Source organism: Tripterygium wilfordii, chromosome 9 (assembly GCF_013401445.1).
Source record: "Tripterygium wilfordii isolate XIE 37 chromosome 9, ASM1340144v1, whole genome shotgun sequence".
Lineage (NCBI taxonomy): Eukaryota > Viridiplantae > Streptophyta > Magnoliopsida > Celastrales > Celastraceae > Tripterygium > Tripterygium wilfordii.
The window spans coordinates 15,082,057-15,099,134 of NC_052240.1; the positions used below are offsets into that span (position 1 = coordinate 15,082,057).

The 17,078-nt window shown below is 36.9% G+C and overlaps 2 protein-coding genes across 3 annotated transcripts; both read left to right on the forward strand.

Annotated features, from left to right (window-relative positions):
* The first annotated feature begins 471 nt into the window (after positions 1–471).
* LOC120006081 lies at positions 472–4,852 on the forward strand. The gene is made up of 11 exons (XM_038855950.1): positions 472–488; positions 1,085–1,109; positions 1,215–1,280; positions 1,401–1,562; positions 1,774–2,316; positions 2,396–2,542; positions 2,617–2,874; positions 2,978–3,994; positions 4,077–4,172; positions 4,254–4,627; positions 4,711–4,852. The coding sequence occupies exons 1-11, from the start codon at positions 472–474 to the stop codon at positions 4,850–4,852; spliced, it is 2,847 nt and encodes a 948-aa protein (XP_038711878.1).
* A 1,708-nt stretch (positions 4,853–6,560) lies between these two features.
* On the forward strand, positions 6,561–15,821 carry LOC120004835 (protein arginine N-methyltransferase 1.5). 2 transcript variants are annotated; one of them, XM_038854150.1, is made up of 23 exons: positions 6,561–6,854; positions 8,443–8,560; positions 9,321–9,430; positions 9,713–9,802; positions 9,908–9,973; positions 10,183–10,262; positions 10,347–10,422; positions 10,521–10,607; positions 11,321–11,363; positions 11,682–11,773; positions 11,965–12,000; positions 12,131–12,199; positions 12,326–12,394; positions 12,546–12,599; positions 12,697–12,771; positions 12,908–13,000; positions 13,089–13,192; positions 13,907–13,955; positions 14,041–14,127; positions 14,215–14,320; positions 14,393–14,480; positions 15,069–15,162; positions 15,465–15,821. In XM_038854150.1, exons 1-23 carry the CDS (start codon positions 6,714–6,716, stop codon positions 15,552–15,554), a joined length of 1,917 nt encoding a protein of 638 aa, XP_038710078.1. In that variant the 5' UTR covers positions 6,561–6,713; the 3' UTR covers positions 15,555–15,821. The 2 variants fall into 2 exon arrangements, with proteins under 2 accessions (XP_038710078.1, XP_038710077.1); XM_038854149.1 differs by having other exon boundaries at positions 6,562–6,854; positions 11,321–11,405.
* Positions 15,822–17,078: the final 1,257 nt, after the last annotated feature.

Here is a 17,078-nt window from a genome sequence, read left to right on the forward strand (position 1 = left end):
TCGAAACCTTATACCATCGATTTTTGGATTTTGAATGAATCAGCTGCCATAGTGTCCAGGTCGTTCTTTTAAAATTTATCCCTACACAAAAGTAATGATTGTTGATTGAAAAAATTAATAATTTAGCACCATGGTTATAACCCCTACTACTAAGCATGGGGGGACAAGTTTTGAAATGACCCATAAACTTTAGTGAACGAATCAATTTATTATTTGAACCTCATTTAGGATCATTTTAGTCTCTCAACTCCCAAGACTGTAGTCCATTAGCACCTGTGCTAACTTTTCGTTTATTATAGTAGATGTGGAAGTTTTTTTTGACATTGGCACCAAAATTAATTTATAATTTATTCGCAAATGAACATGTACAGGGGGTAAATTGATCTAAAAAAATAACTACAATTTATTACATATAATGTAACTAACGGAAAAATATGCAACATTAGCTAAAATAGATTGAAATTTAACGAAATGGCGAAGAGACCACAGTATTGAAAATTAAGGAGCTAAATTGATCATAAATAAAATTCAGGGAGTAAATTGATCAATTCACAAAAATTTAAGGCCATTTCAAAACTTATTCCAATTGTGGGGTTTTGTTATTAAAAAAAAAACAAACACCGGACACCATGCTGTTGGGCATCGGGAATTTTGTAAAAATGACCCTCTCAAAAAGTCAAACCAGAGAAATGACCCACTTTTTTATAAACCGTAAAAATGACCTAGTTTTATATTGCAAAGACCAAATTATCCTTAGAAAACATAACCCACCCTTTGGCTTTTCCCCTTCCCACGAAAACCCACTTCTTTCAAACTCATTTTGCTCGACGGGCTGCTCGACGATTACCGTACAACTTCCGATCATCAGTTTTTGGCAACAGATAAGAGATTTTTCCCGCTCTGAGGTTAGTATCTTACTGGCTCAATTTTCTGCCTAACATATACTCGATTTTAACTTGGTATTACATGAAAAGGTTTGCATTTTGGTACATACCTATGGCCGGCTTGGGTTTTTGGTGAAACTCTGTTTAATTGGGTGACATTGTGGGTGAAGTATTGGGTTTTTGGTGGTGCTTGCATGCAGGTGGTCGGACATTATCTGTGTTCCAGTATTCTTAACTTTGTAGTCGAGCATGTATGTTCTGTAGTCGAGCATAATTATTGTGTAGGTCGAGCATTAGTCGAGCAGTTTTATTTCGGTCGGGCATTATTAGCGTTCCAGTTTTCTTAACTTTGTAGTCGAGCATAGCATAACTGTTATAGTCGAGCTTAATTGTTGTGTAGGTCGAGCATTAGTCGAGCAGTTTTATTTAGGGTCGGGCATTATGTGTGTTCCAGTATTCTTAACTTTGTAGTCGAGCATAGCATAATTGTTGTAGTCGGGCTTAATTGTTGTGTAGGTCGAGCATAGCAGAATTGTTGTAGTCGAGCATTTAATGTTGTTAATTTTATGTGGTCGAGCATTTTATGAAACTGTGGTCGAGCATATTTATTTTTGTGGTCGAGCAAATGTGTTTTTTTGGTCGAGTATGATGATTGAAGTGAATATTAATTTGGTTATTGTATTTCTTTTCAGATAGACAATTTTTCAAAGAAATGGATTACATGATTGAAATGAAAAATCATTTCCCAGGTAAGGTTAGTGTTTTTTCAAATATATCTGAATCCATAAGCAAAATCAAAAGGAAGCTTAGTGAGGATCAACTGGAGATGTTTAGGAGAACATGCTTTGGCATGTTTCTGGATGTGGGGCACATGAATTTCTCTGGCCAGTTGGTACATCAAGCTCTACTACGACAAGTTGTAAACTCTTCTAAAGAAGAATCTGGTGTGATATTATTCAGGTTCAAATTTGCTGGAAAGAGGGCAACATTTTCTATTGCTGAATTTGCTCTTATCACTGGTTTGTTATGTGGTGATGTCCCTCCCCTGTCTAGCTTGATTGACACTTATGTGCATAGGATTAGGGACTTGTATTTTGGTGGAAATAAGAGCATTGGTAGAAATAAGTTAGATGAAGTTTTCATGAGTTGTGATCCTGAACCTGGAAAGGAAGAAGATGTGTTGAAGCTAGCTCTGGTATATTTTTTGGAGTCTGTTTTACTGCCTAGGGAGCGTAGTAGGAACATAGATATCCAGTGGTTGCAATTGGTTGATAATGTTAATGTGTTTAATAAGTATCCATGGGGATCTGTGAGCTATGCACGTACTGCAAAGTCTCTTGCATCTGTCATGGTAGGTCGTGCTGAAAAATTTAAAAAAAGATCGACAAAGATGGAAAAGTACAGCATATATGGATTCCCGCTAGTACTTCAGGTAGTACTTAAATTATTTTGAAACAAGTTTATGCTTTGTTTGTTGTGAATATATCTTTGAAAAATAATGTTGTTTGCAGATATGGCTTTATGAAGCGGTGCCGCGCATCGGTATGTCTTATGCAAATGTGAGGGAAGAAAACCGGTTTCCCCGAATATTGAACTGGAGCAGCACTGCCACTCCAGAATCTAATGCTATTGTCTCCAATATTTTTGATATGAAAAAGGTATATATTGCATGGTATATATTGCATGATATATATATATATATATTAATGTTTTCCATGCTTATTTGTTACAGCTAGAAGTGCATGATACACTTGTCCCTACTGATTTAGAGTTAGGGCAGGAATATTTGAGTAGTATTGGGAGCCCCAAGTTAAAGGAGACGACCAATGTTGTGGGGAGCTCCAAGACAAAGAAGAAGAGCTCAAAGAAGAAGAGCAATGTAGCGGATGAGGGCAATGTTGCGGTGGATGCGTTTGAGAATTTGTTTGGAGATGAGGACAATAATCGGCACAACCCTAAGATTGAGCGGGAGGATGATCCAATGGGAAGAGTAAGTTTATTCTTTGTTTTTTATGTTTTTTTGTGGTCGGACATTAATTCTTTGTTTTGTTCTTAGATTAATTCATTTGTTCACATTTTTTTTCATTGTGCAGGTTATTGAGAAGTTACTTGGGATGGAGAAGTTGTTGATTGAGCAGAAAAAAATAAATAGGTTGTTGAGGAATGAGGTTACAACTTATTTTGATGCATTTTTCCAGTCTGTGGAGGATAATATGAAGACAGTAGTGGAATTTAGAATAGGAACTAACATGGAGGTGGATGATGAGGTTCTAAGTGATGAGATTGAACCTCAAAACAAGGGGTTGGAGAATAAGGAGAATGATACGAAGGAGGAGGAGGATAAGGTGGAGGAAAATGAGGAAAGGGTGGAGAATGAGGAGAAGGAGGATGATGTAGTTCAAGTAAAAGAGAATAAGGAGAAGGAGCCGGAGCCGGAGCAGGAGCAGGAGGAGGTGGAGGAGGAGAAGGTGGAGAAGGAAGAAGTTGGAGTTCAAGTAAAAGAGAATGAGGAGAAGGATGAGAATAAGGAGGAGGATGAGGAGGTGGAGGAGGAGGAGGAGGAGGTGGAGAAGGAAGAAGCTGGAGTTCAAATAAAGGAGAATGAGAAGAATGAGGAAAAGGATGAGAATGAGGAGGTTATAGTTGGAAGAAATGATGCGGAGTTGCCAAGTATGGAGCTGGAAGCTGTGGATGAACTATTAGAGCTTTCAAAGCATCGGTTTACACCAGAGAAGATAAACAAGGACTCTGAAGGAGTGGAGGAGATTAGAGAGTCTCAGTTTCCCACGGCTACACCAGGTGGGACACGCAAGTATACCAGAAATAAGAATAAGCGTGCGAAGAGGCCTGGACCACAAACAAAAACACCATTTACCTCCCCCAGCTTCAAGAGGAGGAAACTTATGGTGGAAAATGAGACAGTTAATCCATTGACAGACGCTCCAATATTACAGTTGAAGCGAGCGTATCCAAAGGAATGGGCACGCGATTTACTTGCTTTTATGAAAGACAATACACTTGAAAGTAAGTTGATAAGTTGGGAGCCATGTCAAGTAGACAAGAATTGGTTTGTGGATGCCATCAGACCAGAAACCTGGTTATCGGACAAGGTAATTATTATGTACTGAAAATTTTTATTTTGAAAAGATATATGATGAAAATTTCTTTAACATATTCATAATCTTTATGTAGCACCTTGATGTGGCAATGTACCATATTCGTAGAAGGATTGCCAATAACCCTGAAGTTTTTAAGAAGAAGTCTGCAGTGCTCGACAGTTTTTTCTTTGTAAGTATATTTCCAACTAGTTAGACCATAACTTTTGTAAAGTATATCAATAGCTACTTTAACCTATTACAAACTGAACAGGTCCGGGTTACGCAGGCTTTCATACTTTTCAATGAAAGCAAGGATTGTTCTTGGGACAATGATAATCTGATTTTGGACTATGTAATAGGAGAAAGTCCAGTGAAATCTGTGTCTTGGTCTAACGTAGACTACGTTTACTTCCCTGCCAACTTCAACAATGCACATTGGGTGGCTGTAGAGATGATCTTGGGGGAAAGACAGATTAACGTGTATGACTCACTTACAAGCTGCACAAAAATTCCAAAATTTAATGAATTAATGCAGCCCTTGAAGTTAATGATGCCATACATATTAAGAGCAGCTGCGATAAATGATGAAAATCTCTCTCCCTGGAAACTTAAAAGGGTACCATCCTGCCCTCAGCAAAATAATGGGTACGTTAAGTTCAAATTCTGTGTGTAATTGTAGTCCATGTTACATGAGTTGGTTAGGACATTAACATATTTTTTTATGACAGAGGAGATTGTGGCATGTTCACCATCAAGTTCATTGAAGTATTAACTGCAAGCATGCCAGTTAGTTTGATAACTCAAGAGGACATGGTATTCTACAGGAAAAAGTTCACTATGGAGGCATGGGGTGGAGAATTTTTAATGTAAATATGCTTTATATTCATGGTCAAGCAACTTTTTTTGTCAGTCGAGCATGTATATTTTGCCAGTTTTTGTGAATAGTATATGAAAAAGTCTGATTTTAATGTAGTCGAGCTTATATTTACTTAGTCGAGCATGTATGTTCTGTAGTCGAGCATGTATTGTCTTAGTCGAGCATTTGTTTTCTTTAGTCGATCATTTGTTTTCTTTAGTTGAGCATTTTTAAAGTAGTCGAGCTTATATGTTCTATAGTCGAGCATATGATCTTTAGTCGAGCATTTGTTTTCTTTAGTCGAGCATTGATATTCTATAGTCGAGCATCTGTTTTCTTTAGTCGAGCATGTATTTTCTTAGTCAAACATCTGCTTTCTTTAGTCAAGCATTTGTTCACACCTGCCCAGTTAACATGCACGAACTTATTCAATAAAAAACACGCACAAACCTGTACAATTACATACTTATACTTATTGAGAAGTGAATAAAATGAAGTCATAAATATGGAGTTTTTATTATCAAAGCAAGAAATATAAAATACATTATGTTACATAGAAATTATTAAATTCTTCATGCTGGATGCAACGATATTGGCTCCTTGCAAGTTTGACGATTATGTCCACGTTGCTTACATCGTCCACAAAGTCTAACTGCCACTGTTTCACCAGCTGATGATATTCTTCGCTCTCTTGGTATCCCTCCCTTCAATCAACTCATATATCAAATCCACAAATTCTGCAAAAGAAATTGTTTCGGACACTATTACACCTTGGCTTTTCCCACCTTTGTATTTGCAAATCACTCGACAAATTTCCCATTGGCCATCATAGAGGATCACAAAATCAATAGATGTCATTCCTGAAAATAACAAAAAACCATAAAAAAGAAAGTATAATAAGTTGCTCGACCATAAAAACTTAAATGCTCGACCATAAACAACTTTGCTCGACCATAAAAACACAAATGCTCGACCATAAACAACTTTGCTCGACCAAAAACAACTTTGCTCGACCATAAACAACTTTGATCGACCATAAACACAAATGCTCGACCATAACACAACTTTACTCGACCATCAAACACAAATTCTCGACCATAAACAACTTTGCTCGACCATAAAAACACAAATTCTCGACCATAAACAACTTTGCCCGACCATGAAAACATAAATGCTCGACCATAAAAACATAAATGCTCGACCATAAAAACACAAATGCTCGACTACGTATATATTTGTTCGACTACAAACTCAATATGCTTAACTACACAGATGTTATGAGTAGATAATGTGTTCGTTCAGAACTTCACATGCACTTGAGAAACATATGGAACAAAATTACTCAGAATATAGATGTACTCGCTTGTCAAAAGTTATATGAAATGTTCACCAACGAACCTCTCTTCAGACTTGCGATAACGAAGATCACAAATAACTCAGAACCCGAACCTGATCTGGCTTTTTCGAGCTCTATAGAACAAATAAGATGATGAGAAATAGCCGATCGAGTGCAGATAAGATGATGAGAAATAGCTGTTAAGAGGGTTATGTGTATTCTGGTATTGTGAGTGGAAGAAAGGATATTTCAACATTAGGGGTATTTGGGTCCAAAAAATTACAAGGTAGGTCATTTTTGCGGTTTATAAAAAAATGGGTCATTTCTCTGGTTTGACTTTTTGAGAAGGTCATTTTTACAAAATTCCCTTGGCATCATTCGCGAGTTTAAATACTTCCGCATCTCAACAAAATCCAGGAAGAACCCTACTAAAAACCTCCAGCTATTTCTGCAAAAAAAAAAAACAAAAACCCAGCCATCGTTCTCCTTTTCCGTTCTGTAGCAGGGAGAGCAAGTGCGAGGAAGTTGGCAAATATAAGATGCCGCTGGGAGAAAAGGCAGGGTGGGAGAAGAGCGAGTCACGATACTGCGGAGTGGAGGCGGATTTTCATGACGACATTCCTCAGCTTCTTTCTTTAAATCTTTCATCTGGCTCCTTCGATTTCATCGTCGCTCCCTTGGTTCGTATTCTCTTAATGTATTTAGCTTTGATAGAAACTTTGGTGGCATTGGAATTGTGTGTATAAGAAAGAGCGCTCACCTTTGCGGAAGGAGTTATTTTCCAGACGCTATCGTAACTATATTTTACTGTAACTTATTTTCTGACTAGATGCCAGTTTCCTGATTCTATGTTTTTTAATTGTTGCTCAAGTTTTGCTCAATGATTAGCACTTTGGACCGCATTATTATGTTCTGGTGGCCAATTATTCAATCCCATCTTAGCCTCATGGCTGTTGGTTTGTGTGAATGGTCAGTAACCTCACCAACAGCAAAGCATTGGTGCCTCATTTAGCGATGTAACTCTGCTTCTTCATTTTGAGGCCACCAACTTCAACAGTAAATACAGCTCCATTTTTTGGGATGCTGTCTGCCATATTCAATAATGTTTTTTTTCCTGGATTCTTCTTGTGGTGATGTCATTGAAGGCCGCCCTATCTTTCTATTAAAATTAGAATTTGAGTCATTTGATTTGCAGATATGTGATGTAGACAAGTTTTCTTTAAAATGGAGTAACATATTTATCCTTCAAATGTTGCATATGATTTAAGAAATTTGTACATTCAAGAACTTTTTCCCCAATTTTTGTACGCATGGGAGAAATTAAATTAGACGATATAGTTTATTAAATTAAAACAAGCATAGTTCAATTTATTAAATAAAATGTTGCAGTTCACATGGATCTTGGTATTGAAGTCAGTTGGAGAAAGCTACACCTGGAATCAGATGATTAACAAAATAAGGTTTAGTTTTGGCCAAGCTATCATTTGCTTGATTTGTTTAGCATCTTCCGCTTTATGCTTTCATTGGTCTATGGTTGCACCATACTCTTGGAATTTCCTTATTGGAAAATTTTAATCAGGAAAGACAAGTTTCATTGTTTTGGTGGCTATTTAGCCCGTCACGTATTCTACTGATGGCTAATACATCTATGAGACAAATAAGAGGCTCACCTACAAGTACAATGATGTTGGTGGCCTTCTATTGTGAAGCCTTACTGGTTTCACTTGTAGGGTGTCAACTATATCCTATCTAATCCTACAGAAAATCAAAGGATACTAAAGTGTAGCAGACAAAAACACACTTTTTCGGTTGTATCAAGGTTTTATAGCTATAAGTACTCTTAACAGTTTTCAACATTGGGCAAGCTAATCTATTTTTATTCTATCATACAATCACTAATGCACTGGATCCCATCAAAACTCTACAGTTAAATGTGCTTGGAGAGAATAGCACTAGAATAGGTGACCTTTTGGGAAGTCTCCTCGTCTTGCCCCCTTCCTACCATTTATTCTATAAAAAAAGCTAATTCATTTCCCCCTGAGATTTTTGGCTTTTAAAGAAAATGATATCCTTCGTTGTGTTGTTATTAGTGCCTTTATTTACACAATTACTCTTATGTTTTCTTTATATTTGATTTTCCTTGTTTCTTTGAATACCTCTTTTAGTATTTTTTTGCCTTTGGTTGCTTTCATGGACTCCCACTGTGTTTTCTCCTTTTTTCCTGCTAATTTTTGTGGCCAGTTGCAATAAATAAATTCCTTCATGCAGATGGATCCCACTTATAGGCCTAGCTTAATGGAAAAAGACAAGGGTGGATCATGTGTGCCACCATTTGCTGGGTCAGACTTAGTTTTGAGCCCTTCCCAGTGGAGTAGTCATGTTGTGGGTATGGTATCTTTTGGTTTACTTGCTTCTCTCTGAAGTATAGTTTTTTTAGTCAATTGTTTTTTCCCCTCTCTTTCCTTCTTTTTCCCCCTTAAAAAATGAATTGTTTGGTTTCGAAATTTTGTTAGAATAGCATCTTGACCGTACACCAAGTAAAATTTTTTCTTCTATAGGATCATGTTATGCATGAAACTGGCAAGTTCGTCTGTATGATAATGCTGATCTACTATACTATCTACAATGTGAAGTACTGGTTGATCTAGACAGGTAGTTGAGGAAATGATGAAGGCAAGACTTGTTGTGTGGTACTAGTGTCTATGGTATTTGTGTGGTTCACAAACAGAGGAGGTTCTTACCATGAAGTCGCTGCATACTTTCCTTAATTCTGGCTGTTTTGCTTCAAACATGATTTCTTTCTTCCATTCGCAAGAGTTTTCAACCTGTAGATTTTCTATTGAGAAGTAGAAAGTGGTTTTAAGGGTGATGATCTACCTTCCATTCAAGAAAAGAGAGTAATGATCTACCTCGTTGTGAAGGTTTTAGTTGCTAATTTAACAAATTCTGATACTATGGTTGGAGGTTTTGTTAATTGTTGGTGTTTTCTCAGTTGAATTGTAGAGCCTATGCTTGTTAACTCATTGGTCATTAATGTTGAAATTATTTCATAGGTATGTGGTTTTATTTACTTATGTGTGTTTACCCTTTTGCTGTTGCATTTCCTAGTAACTCTTTTAAGATGTTGGTTTTCTGAAATATTTCAGGAAAGATTAGCTCATGGATTGACTTGGATTCCGAGGATGAAATTGTTCGGATGGATTCTGAAACTACTTTGAAGCAAGAAATAGCATGGGCTCATCATCTATCCCTCCAAGTAAGGATCGTTATCAATTTGGTCATCAAATTTTTTTGGTTGTTACACCCAGAATGGTCTGCCCATGTTTGTAAGCATCCTGCATCTCTGTAATTCTGATTTTAGCAAGTTTGCCAAATATGAAAAATGAAATGGTAGAACTAACATTAGTTACATCGCTGAAGTGTATTAACATGTACATATCATGAGAAGCTGCAACATTGCAGATCACATTTCATCAGTTCTTCTTTATGGTTGCAATTTGTAGAAGTTCGCTTAAGTTTTATTTTTTTTAAAATGCAGGCTTGCCTTCTTCCTTCACCTAAAGGGTCATCCTGTGCTAATTATGCTAGGTGTGTGAATCAAATTTTACAGAGCCTGAACAATATGCAGGTACCTATTTTAATCCAAACTTATAAGATGTTGCTTTATTTTCCCTTATTGGTTTGCAAGTTGTTTTTGTCATTCTTCTATGTTCTTATGAATTTTTCCGTAAAGTTGTGGCTTAGGGTTCCACTGGTCAAGATTGAAGAGGATTCTATGGATGAAAAGTCGGAAAACTTGGTCAGTAAATTTCTGTATTACATTTCCTATATCACAGTTCAGAATATCTATTTTTGTTTATGACCAGACGTAATGGTTTATCTCAAAGGGATCGGGAACTGTAGCTGTTTTATTAGTGAAACGTCATAGCTTGTGGAAATCTCATTTAAGAGAGTAATAGTTTACATTCTCAGTCTGTCGGTCTTAAAATTACTTACATGTTTCTGCAGCTTGATTCATGGGAATTGTGGAATTCATTTCGTCTTCTCTGCGAACATCACACTCAATTGTCAATTGCCCTTGATGTGCTGTAAGTTGAACGAAACTTTATAATTCTGCACCTGTTTTGTCACCGGGTACTGGCTATTTCAATACTTGACCATATGTTATATAGGAGTGAACTACCTTTGGCGAACTCACTGGGACGTTGGTTCGGTGAGCCTGTTAGAGCAGCCTTAATAAATACCAACGTAAATATTGTTTTGTTCTTTGACTATACTTTATTAAAGGTTAAATCAATGTATGTGGCTTATATTCCTTGTGTTTTGAAAATGTTACCAATTGACAGTCTTTTTTAACAAATGCTCGTGGCTGGCCATGCTTGTCTAAGCGTCATCAGAAACTTGTTGCTGGTTTTTTCAACCATTCTGTACAGGTATGTCTAGACTCTAGAAGTCTTGAAGGTTCTCTTCTCTAAAATGTCATTACATAGTTATGTTCCTACCCCCACTGATAGAGGTTGTGGAAGTGGAGATTTTTGGAACTCATATCATTCTGCATCTTTGCAAGAAGATGCTTCTGTCAATTCTTGAACCTACGCTATATGCTTTTGTAATTGCAGCAGATGATGGCTCCTCTCAAACCCTCTGCTCTTTGTTTGTTGAAATCAAACATTTGAATTTGTTGTAGATTTTCCCTCCTGAGTGTTTTTCATGGTATTCATATGTTTGAGTGATTAATACAATGTACCATGTAAAATGAAGTTTTATGGTGAGAAGATAGAGATAATCATGCTTATTGTCTATGATTTTAAGATGTTGGTGACAATCCTGCTAATTTACTAAATAAAGGCCCCTGTCATGGATGATGGTGATCATTATGTAACAAGTGTTTTTACTAGCATCTGGGAAAAAATAAGGTGTGCTACCTGGTTTACATATGAGCAACATACGTGGATAATTTGTTTCTGCAGTGTTTCATATTTCTCTATGTTTATTGAGTTTATGTTTCCAGTTAAGTATGATCCTCTAGTTATATAAATTCTTCACATTTTATTTCTGTTGCATGTGTCATCTGCAGTAGTTTGAAATCTCCTGTTAAATACATCATGCGGATTCATTGATGGTTTCCTTTGGAATATCTTGTCAGATAATTATTACTGGAAAACCCATACATGCTCTTCCCAAAGCAGGTTTGGATCTAGCTGCTAATCATATTGATGACAACAGCAAAAGTACGACCTCTATTTGTCATTCATTTCGTAGAATGAATATAGATTAACATATGAATCAATTGGAAAAAAACTGTTATTTTCCTTCATACCTTATTGCTATCTCTATTGTTATTATTATGACAATAATTTTCTGTTATTATATTGTTATTGTTGTTTTAGATGTTCATAGGTGATACTCTAATAGTTTTTGAGCTTTACATAATTTTTTGTACCATGTTAATATAAAATTTGTTCTCTCTATTACCGATTGACCTTTGTGCATCTTTGTATTTACAGATATGCAGAGACATCCTCTTAAGTCATATTTGGATTACGTTGCCTATCTCTTTCAAAGGATGGATCCCCTTCCCGAGCAAGAACGCTTTGAGGTGAATTATACTCCAACTGTTTGTGTGTCTGTGTGTGCTAGTGTGAGTTTGGGCAGGTGGGTGTGTGATCCCCACCCAAATTGGTTCTTATGGGCGGTGATGTGCACTGGGATGGTTTACGTTTTTTCTGAGCGGTAGTATAAGTTTGCTATAACAATGTAGTTTGACAATGCCAGTCTTTTTTTTGCCAGCTTGGTTACCGGGACTTTTTGCAGTCTCCACTGCAAGTAAGTTTCTTCTTTGCCTGACAACATATTTCATTGTGGTTGGAATTCATAATTCCACTTTTCCCTATACTTCTGGGACACTTTTCCCCTTCTGCTAGTAATTCTAGTTAGATTCTATGCTTCACTGCAGCCTCTCATGGATAATTTAGAGGCACAGACTTATGAGACATTTGAGAAAGACTCTATGAAATATATCCAGGTATGGGCATGCACTCATACGAACAAGAATAATTCTATGTTATTGGTTTTTGTTCTTTGCTTTGATTTTAGATGTGGCTTTTTAGATTTTTCATTCTTAACGGACTCGTTTACTTGCGTTTATTAGTACCAACGTGCAATTTGCAAAGCTTTGGTGGATCGGGTGCCTGATAATGAAGCAGCTGTATTGACCACTGTAAGCTGTCCACCACTTTTCCTGAGCATATATTATTTTTATTGTTTTTGGTATTGATTAATCTGATTTGCATGGTTTGCTGTGTTTGATGATATATGACGCACTCCAAACTTAACTTTATGGCGTTGAAATATATTTTCTTGGTGGAAAGGTATTGATGGTTGTAGGAGCTGGGCGTGGACCTCTCGTGAGAGCATCACTGCAGGTTTTTTCTTGTTCATTTAGCATCCACCAGGAATGCATATTAATGTTGCAACTTGGTGGTCTCATGTTCTATATGTTCATGTTCTGTTTGTTGATAGGCTGCTGAAGAAACTGGACGCAGTCTAAAAGTTTATGCAGTAGAGAAAAATCCTAATGCAGTTGTTACACTTCATGTAAGTGGCAGATTCGAGTTACTGTATTTGGCTCCAAATTTTACCATTTTTTGACAAAAAAATAAACTGGAAATGTACAAAGCACGGTGTTGATCTGTAATAGCCCTATTAACATCAGAGGAATTGCGTTTAACAGAGTCTGGTCAAATTGGAGGGCTGGGAAAACATTGTTACAATAGTTTCTTGTGACATGCGTTCCTGGGAGGCACCAGAGAAAGCTGATATCTTGGTAGGCGTGTTCTTAATGATCAATCAGTTCAATACATATTTTCTAATGAGTCACTACTGATTTCTCTGCGGTTTTTACCTTTTCCTAGGTTAGTGAATTGCTGGGGTCTTTTGGTGACAATGAGCTGTCTCCTGAGTGTCTTGATGGTGCACAAAGATTTTTGAAGCATGATGGAATATCAATACCATCATCGTAAGTACATTCTTCCTTCATTTAGTAGCGTTCTTGTTTGTTTATTATTTTTATTATAGCATTCAATGAGGTGGTTTTATCTTCCACCTCCACTTGAGGGTAGCCCTTCCAGTAGCTTGCTTTATGATTTCAATTGTGCCGTCGATGAACACGGACTAAATTTTGATATGCATCTTAGATAACTTTCTTGTTCTCCACAATCATCATCAGATTTGTAGGGTAAAATTATTTAGTAAAGCTTATTGTATACAATGTGTTATAATTAGCGGCAGGAGGTGGGTTTAGGAATACATTTCCAAACACATTGCATGAAACTCTAAAACCCTTATAAAGGTGAACAACCTTGATGGAAAAAAAAAATGCAGTTAATTTATGAGGCTTCATGACTTGGATGTGTAAGGAGTTTCACCTATGAAGCAATTCCTAAATATTTAGTGCCTATGTGAGTTGTCATTATGTGTATTGTTTAGAAAGACAGCATTGATGACTTAAAGTTGCGCTTGTTTGACGTCTAAATTCTAATTACTATTCTCTGTAAGTTAAACTTTAAAGCTTCAAATCGTTCTCTGTCATGCATTTTGCATATAATTTTCGTTAATATTGTTTAAGGGTAAAGTCTGTGTACATCATGTCTGCCCCCAACCCTGCCCATTGCGGGAGCCTTGTGCACAAGAGTTGTTTACTTTTTACATTTTTGTTAATATTGTTTTTCAGGTACACAAGTTTTGTCCAACCAGTGACAGCGTCAAAACTATATAATGATGTATGTTGCTTGCCTGTGTGCTTCCATACTTGTCATCACACTTCTTTTTAATGTAGTTGATGAACTGCTGGTTGTTGTGTTACAGGTTAAGTCCCACAAAGATGTTGTGCACTTTGAAACTGCCTATGTTGTCAAGGTGCACAATATTGCGAGGCTTGCTCCATGTCAACCTGTGAGTTTTATCCCCTTATGTTTCTTCTTTATCAAAATGTTCTGGATCGTTATTGGTAATGACTCATTTTGTGTCTTCTTTTTTTAGGTTTTTAAATTTGATCATCCAAATTTTTCTGCTAACAAAAGCAATCAGCGTTACAAAAAATTGAAATTTGATTTACCTATTGACACTGGATCAGCCATGGTGCATGGTATGCCAATCAAATCGCATCTGATTATATGATTGTGAATTATCTTCTTAATTCTAATTCATTTTCATGTAGGATTTGTTGGTTATTTTGATGCAACACTTTACAAAGATGTACATCTTGGCATTGAGCCATCCACAGCAACGCCAAACATGTTCAGCTGGTATCGCCTTTGACTTCCTTTGATTATATGCATTGTGCTAAATTTTGATGACCTCTCATTCTATAACGCATGCCTCGCATTTGTCCACAGTCCACAGATATGAGTTCTTGGTAGTTTGGGTACACCGATTATGCTTGACTGTAATTTTTTTTTTTTCGTTTTCTAGTATCCCTTTGTTTTGAAATGCTGTTAGCCTCCTTATGTAGTAGCTGCATGCATTGTATGAGGGGCTTCCTTATTTAATTTATCGTCTCATTGTTGTCATCATCAAGTCTTTATCCCAACCAATTTGGGTCGGGTTCATAAGTCCATAAGGTGCACCAATATATCCACTGTCATTTGTTTGCATCTAAGGCTTTTACTCCCTTATAACCCTATAGATTCCATGCTTGGGTCTTTTGTGGATACCCTCCTCTGTTTAGCTTGCCCAAGATAAATTTTCACTGCGCTGCATAGAGGTGCATCCCTGATTTACTACAGGCAATAACTTTTGTACGGTGCATAATATGAATGGGCCCTTGTTCTATGGTACAACTGTTCATTCCTGAATTTGATTGAATTTAAATTGTTGTTTCTCAATGCTTTCAGGTTTGCTATTTTTTTCCCTCTGAGGTTACCAGTTTGCCTGCATCCTGGCACTCCTCTAGAATTGCATTTTTGGCGTTGCTGTGGTTCTACCAAGGTAAATTGTGTGGCCGCAGTTTTGCAACTTTTCAATGACAAGATACATTATGCTGGTTATACATATGAAACTCTGATGTATAGTACTTAAAAAGAAGAAAAAATCCTAGAAAAGCCTTTACAAGCACATAAAAGGAACGTGGATGGTGACCTCCCTTCCTCGAGTGCCCTTTCAGTCCACAACTGTTCAATGGTTAGGGCAGCCCACCACACCCCAAAAAAAAATAAAATAGAACTACGGATATTTTATGCTTCTGAATCTTTTTTTTTTCTCCTTTTCTTTTTCCGTGGAATCTGATACAGGTCTGGTATGAATGGTGTGTGACTTGCCCCTCAAGTACCTCAACGCCCATCCACAACAGCAATGGTCGTTCATATTGGGTTGGCCTTTAGTGGTTATATACTAACTTTAGGAGCTACACCATGTGCTTTCGGAATGGCTTTTAAGTCCTTTGGTTTTCTGTTCCAAGTCAAGCGGAAATATGAAACTTTTTGTTACTGTTTAAATGCGACCTTGGCGCTGGCCATTTTTCAAAGTCAGGAAGGTAATAGGATCTCATTGTACATGAAGCTCTTTGGTGAATTTTTTGGAATCTTTCCTTGGATTTTGTTTTTTTTTTTTTGTGAGAGTCTACAGCTCTAGTAGTAGTTTTTTTTTTTTTTTAAAAAATAATTTAATTGAGTGTGTTTAATTTTCTTGAATTTCTGAATAATGGGAGAGCTCAATTTGACTAGGGTATGAACATTGGATTCTACCCTTGCAAATATAACATCTCAAATGGATTGAATCATTAACGTGTCAGATAAGGAGCTACAACACGTCTAAACAATACTCGTGCAAGAATGATACAAGCACTTGCTTTACGGATTACGGTTGATGTGGTGAACGAAATTCTTAATTTTGTAACTGAAGTTTCTGTAAATGGCTTATTGTGGTTGCATGTCATCTTTTTTTGTTTTTGTTTTCAATGATGGGTAAAGGGTTTAGGGTTTTTACAAAAAAAAAACAGTACTCATCTCAAACATTGGCTAAAGAAGGGGACGGCTATGCCTAAAATATAGGCGTCGTGCCCCTTCTCTAGCTTCACAGAACCCCATGGAACTTTAAGAAATAAATTAATAACTCACAAAACAACAAAAGTCCATGCATATGTCAATGCTAGATAAGAACACCGACCCAACTTTTTGGCAGGCCTCGGATTTTAATGTTTGGCGGGACATTTAGATCTCTACGCTTGATCGATATTTCTAAATATCATGTTCTTGTTGTTATGAGATCTACGCGCTAGCCAACTACACCACCACCCCATCTATTTCTTTCCCTCAAAAAAATAAAATAATATCATGTTCTTGTAAGTTATGAAGTAAGCTTTTAAGTTGAAAATCGCTTGCTCTCTCAACCCTACTTCTTTAGGGTTTGGGGTTTGGGGTTTAGGGGTTGAGTTTAGGGTTTGGGGCTTAGGGTTTAGGGTTTAAGGTTTGGGGATGAGTGTTTAGGGTTTAGGGTTTATGGATGAGAAGTTTAGGGTTTTGGGTTTTAGGGTTTAGGGTTTTAGGGGTTAGGATTTAGGGTTTAGCGTTTTAGGGTTTAGGGGTTTAGGGTTTAGTGTGTTTTGGGTGTTCAGGGTTCAGGGTGTAGGTTTTAGGGTGTAGGGTTTAGAGATGATTTAGGGGTTACGGTTTTAAGGTTTAAGGTTTAGGGTATAGTGTTTTATTGTTTAGGGATGAGAAGGTTTAGGGTTTTAGGTTGTAGGGTTTTTTAGGGTTTTAGGATTTAGGGTTTAGGGTTTTCTGGTTTAGGGTTTTAGGGTTTAGTGTTTAGGGTTTTAGGGTTTAGGTTTAGGTTTACGGTTTAGGGTTTTAGGGTTTAGGGTTTAGGGTTTTAAGGGTTTAGGGTTTAGGGTTTAAGGGTTTAGG

Coding starts and splice junctions, on each gene's coding strand:
- LOC120006081 (XM_038855950.1), top strand. Junction 1,110..1,214: donor CGGACATTATCTGTGTTCCA/GTATTCTTAACT, acceptor GGGCATTATTAG/CGTTCCAGTTTTCTTAACTT. Junction 2,543..2,616: donor ATATTTTTGATATGAAAAAG/GTATATATTGCA, acceptor TATTTGTTACAG/CTAGAAGTGCATGATACACT.
- LOC120004835 (XM_038854149.1), top strand. CDS start 6,714: ATGCCGCTGGGAGAAAAGGCAGGGTGGGAGAAGAGCGAGTCACGATAC. Junction 9,803..9,907: donor AGAGCCTGAACAATATGCAG/GTACCTATTTTA, acceptor TTTTCCGTAAAG/TTGTGGCTTAGGGTTCCACT. Junction 10,263..10,346: donor TCAATTGCCCTTGATGTGCT/GTAAGTTGAACG, acceptor TATGTTATATAG/GAGTGAACTACCTTTGGCGA.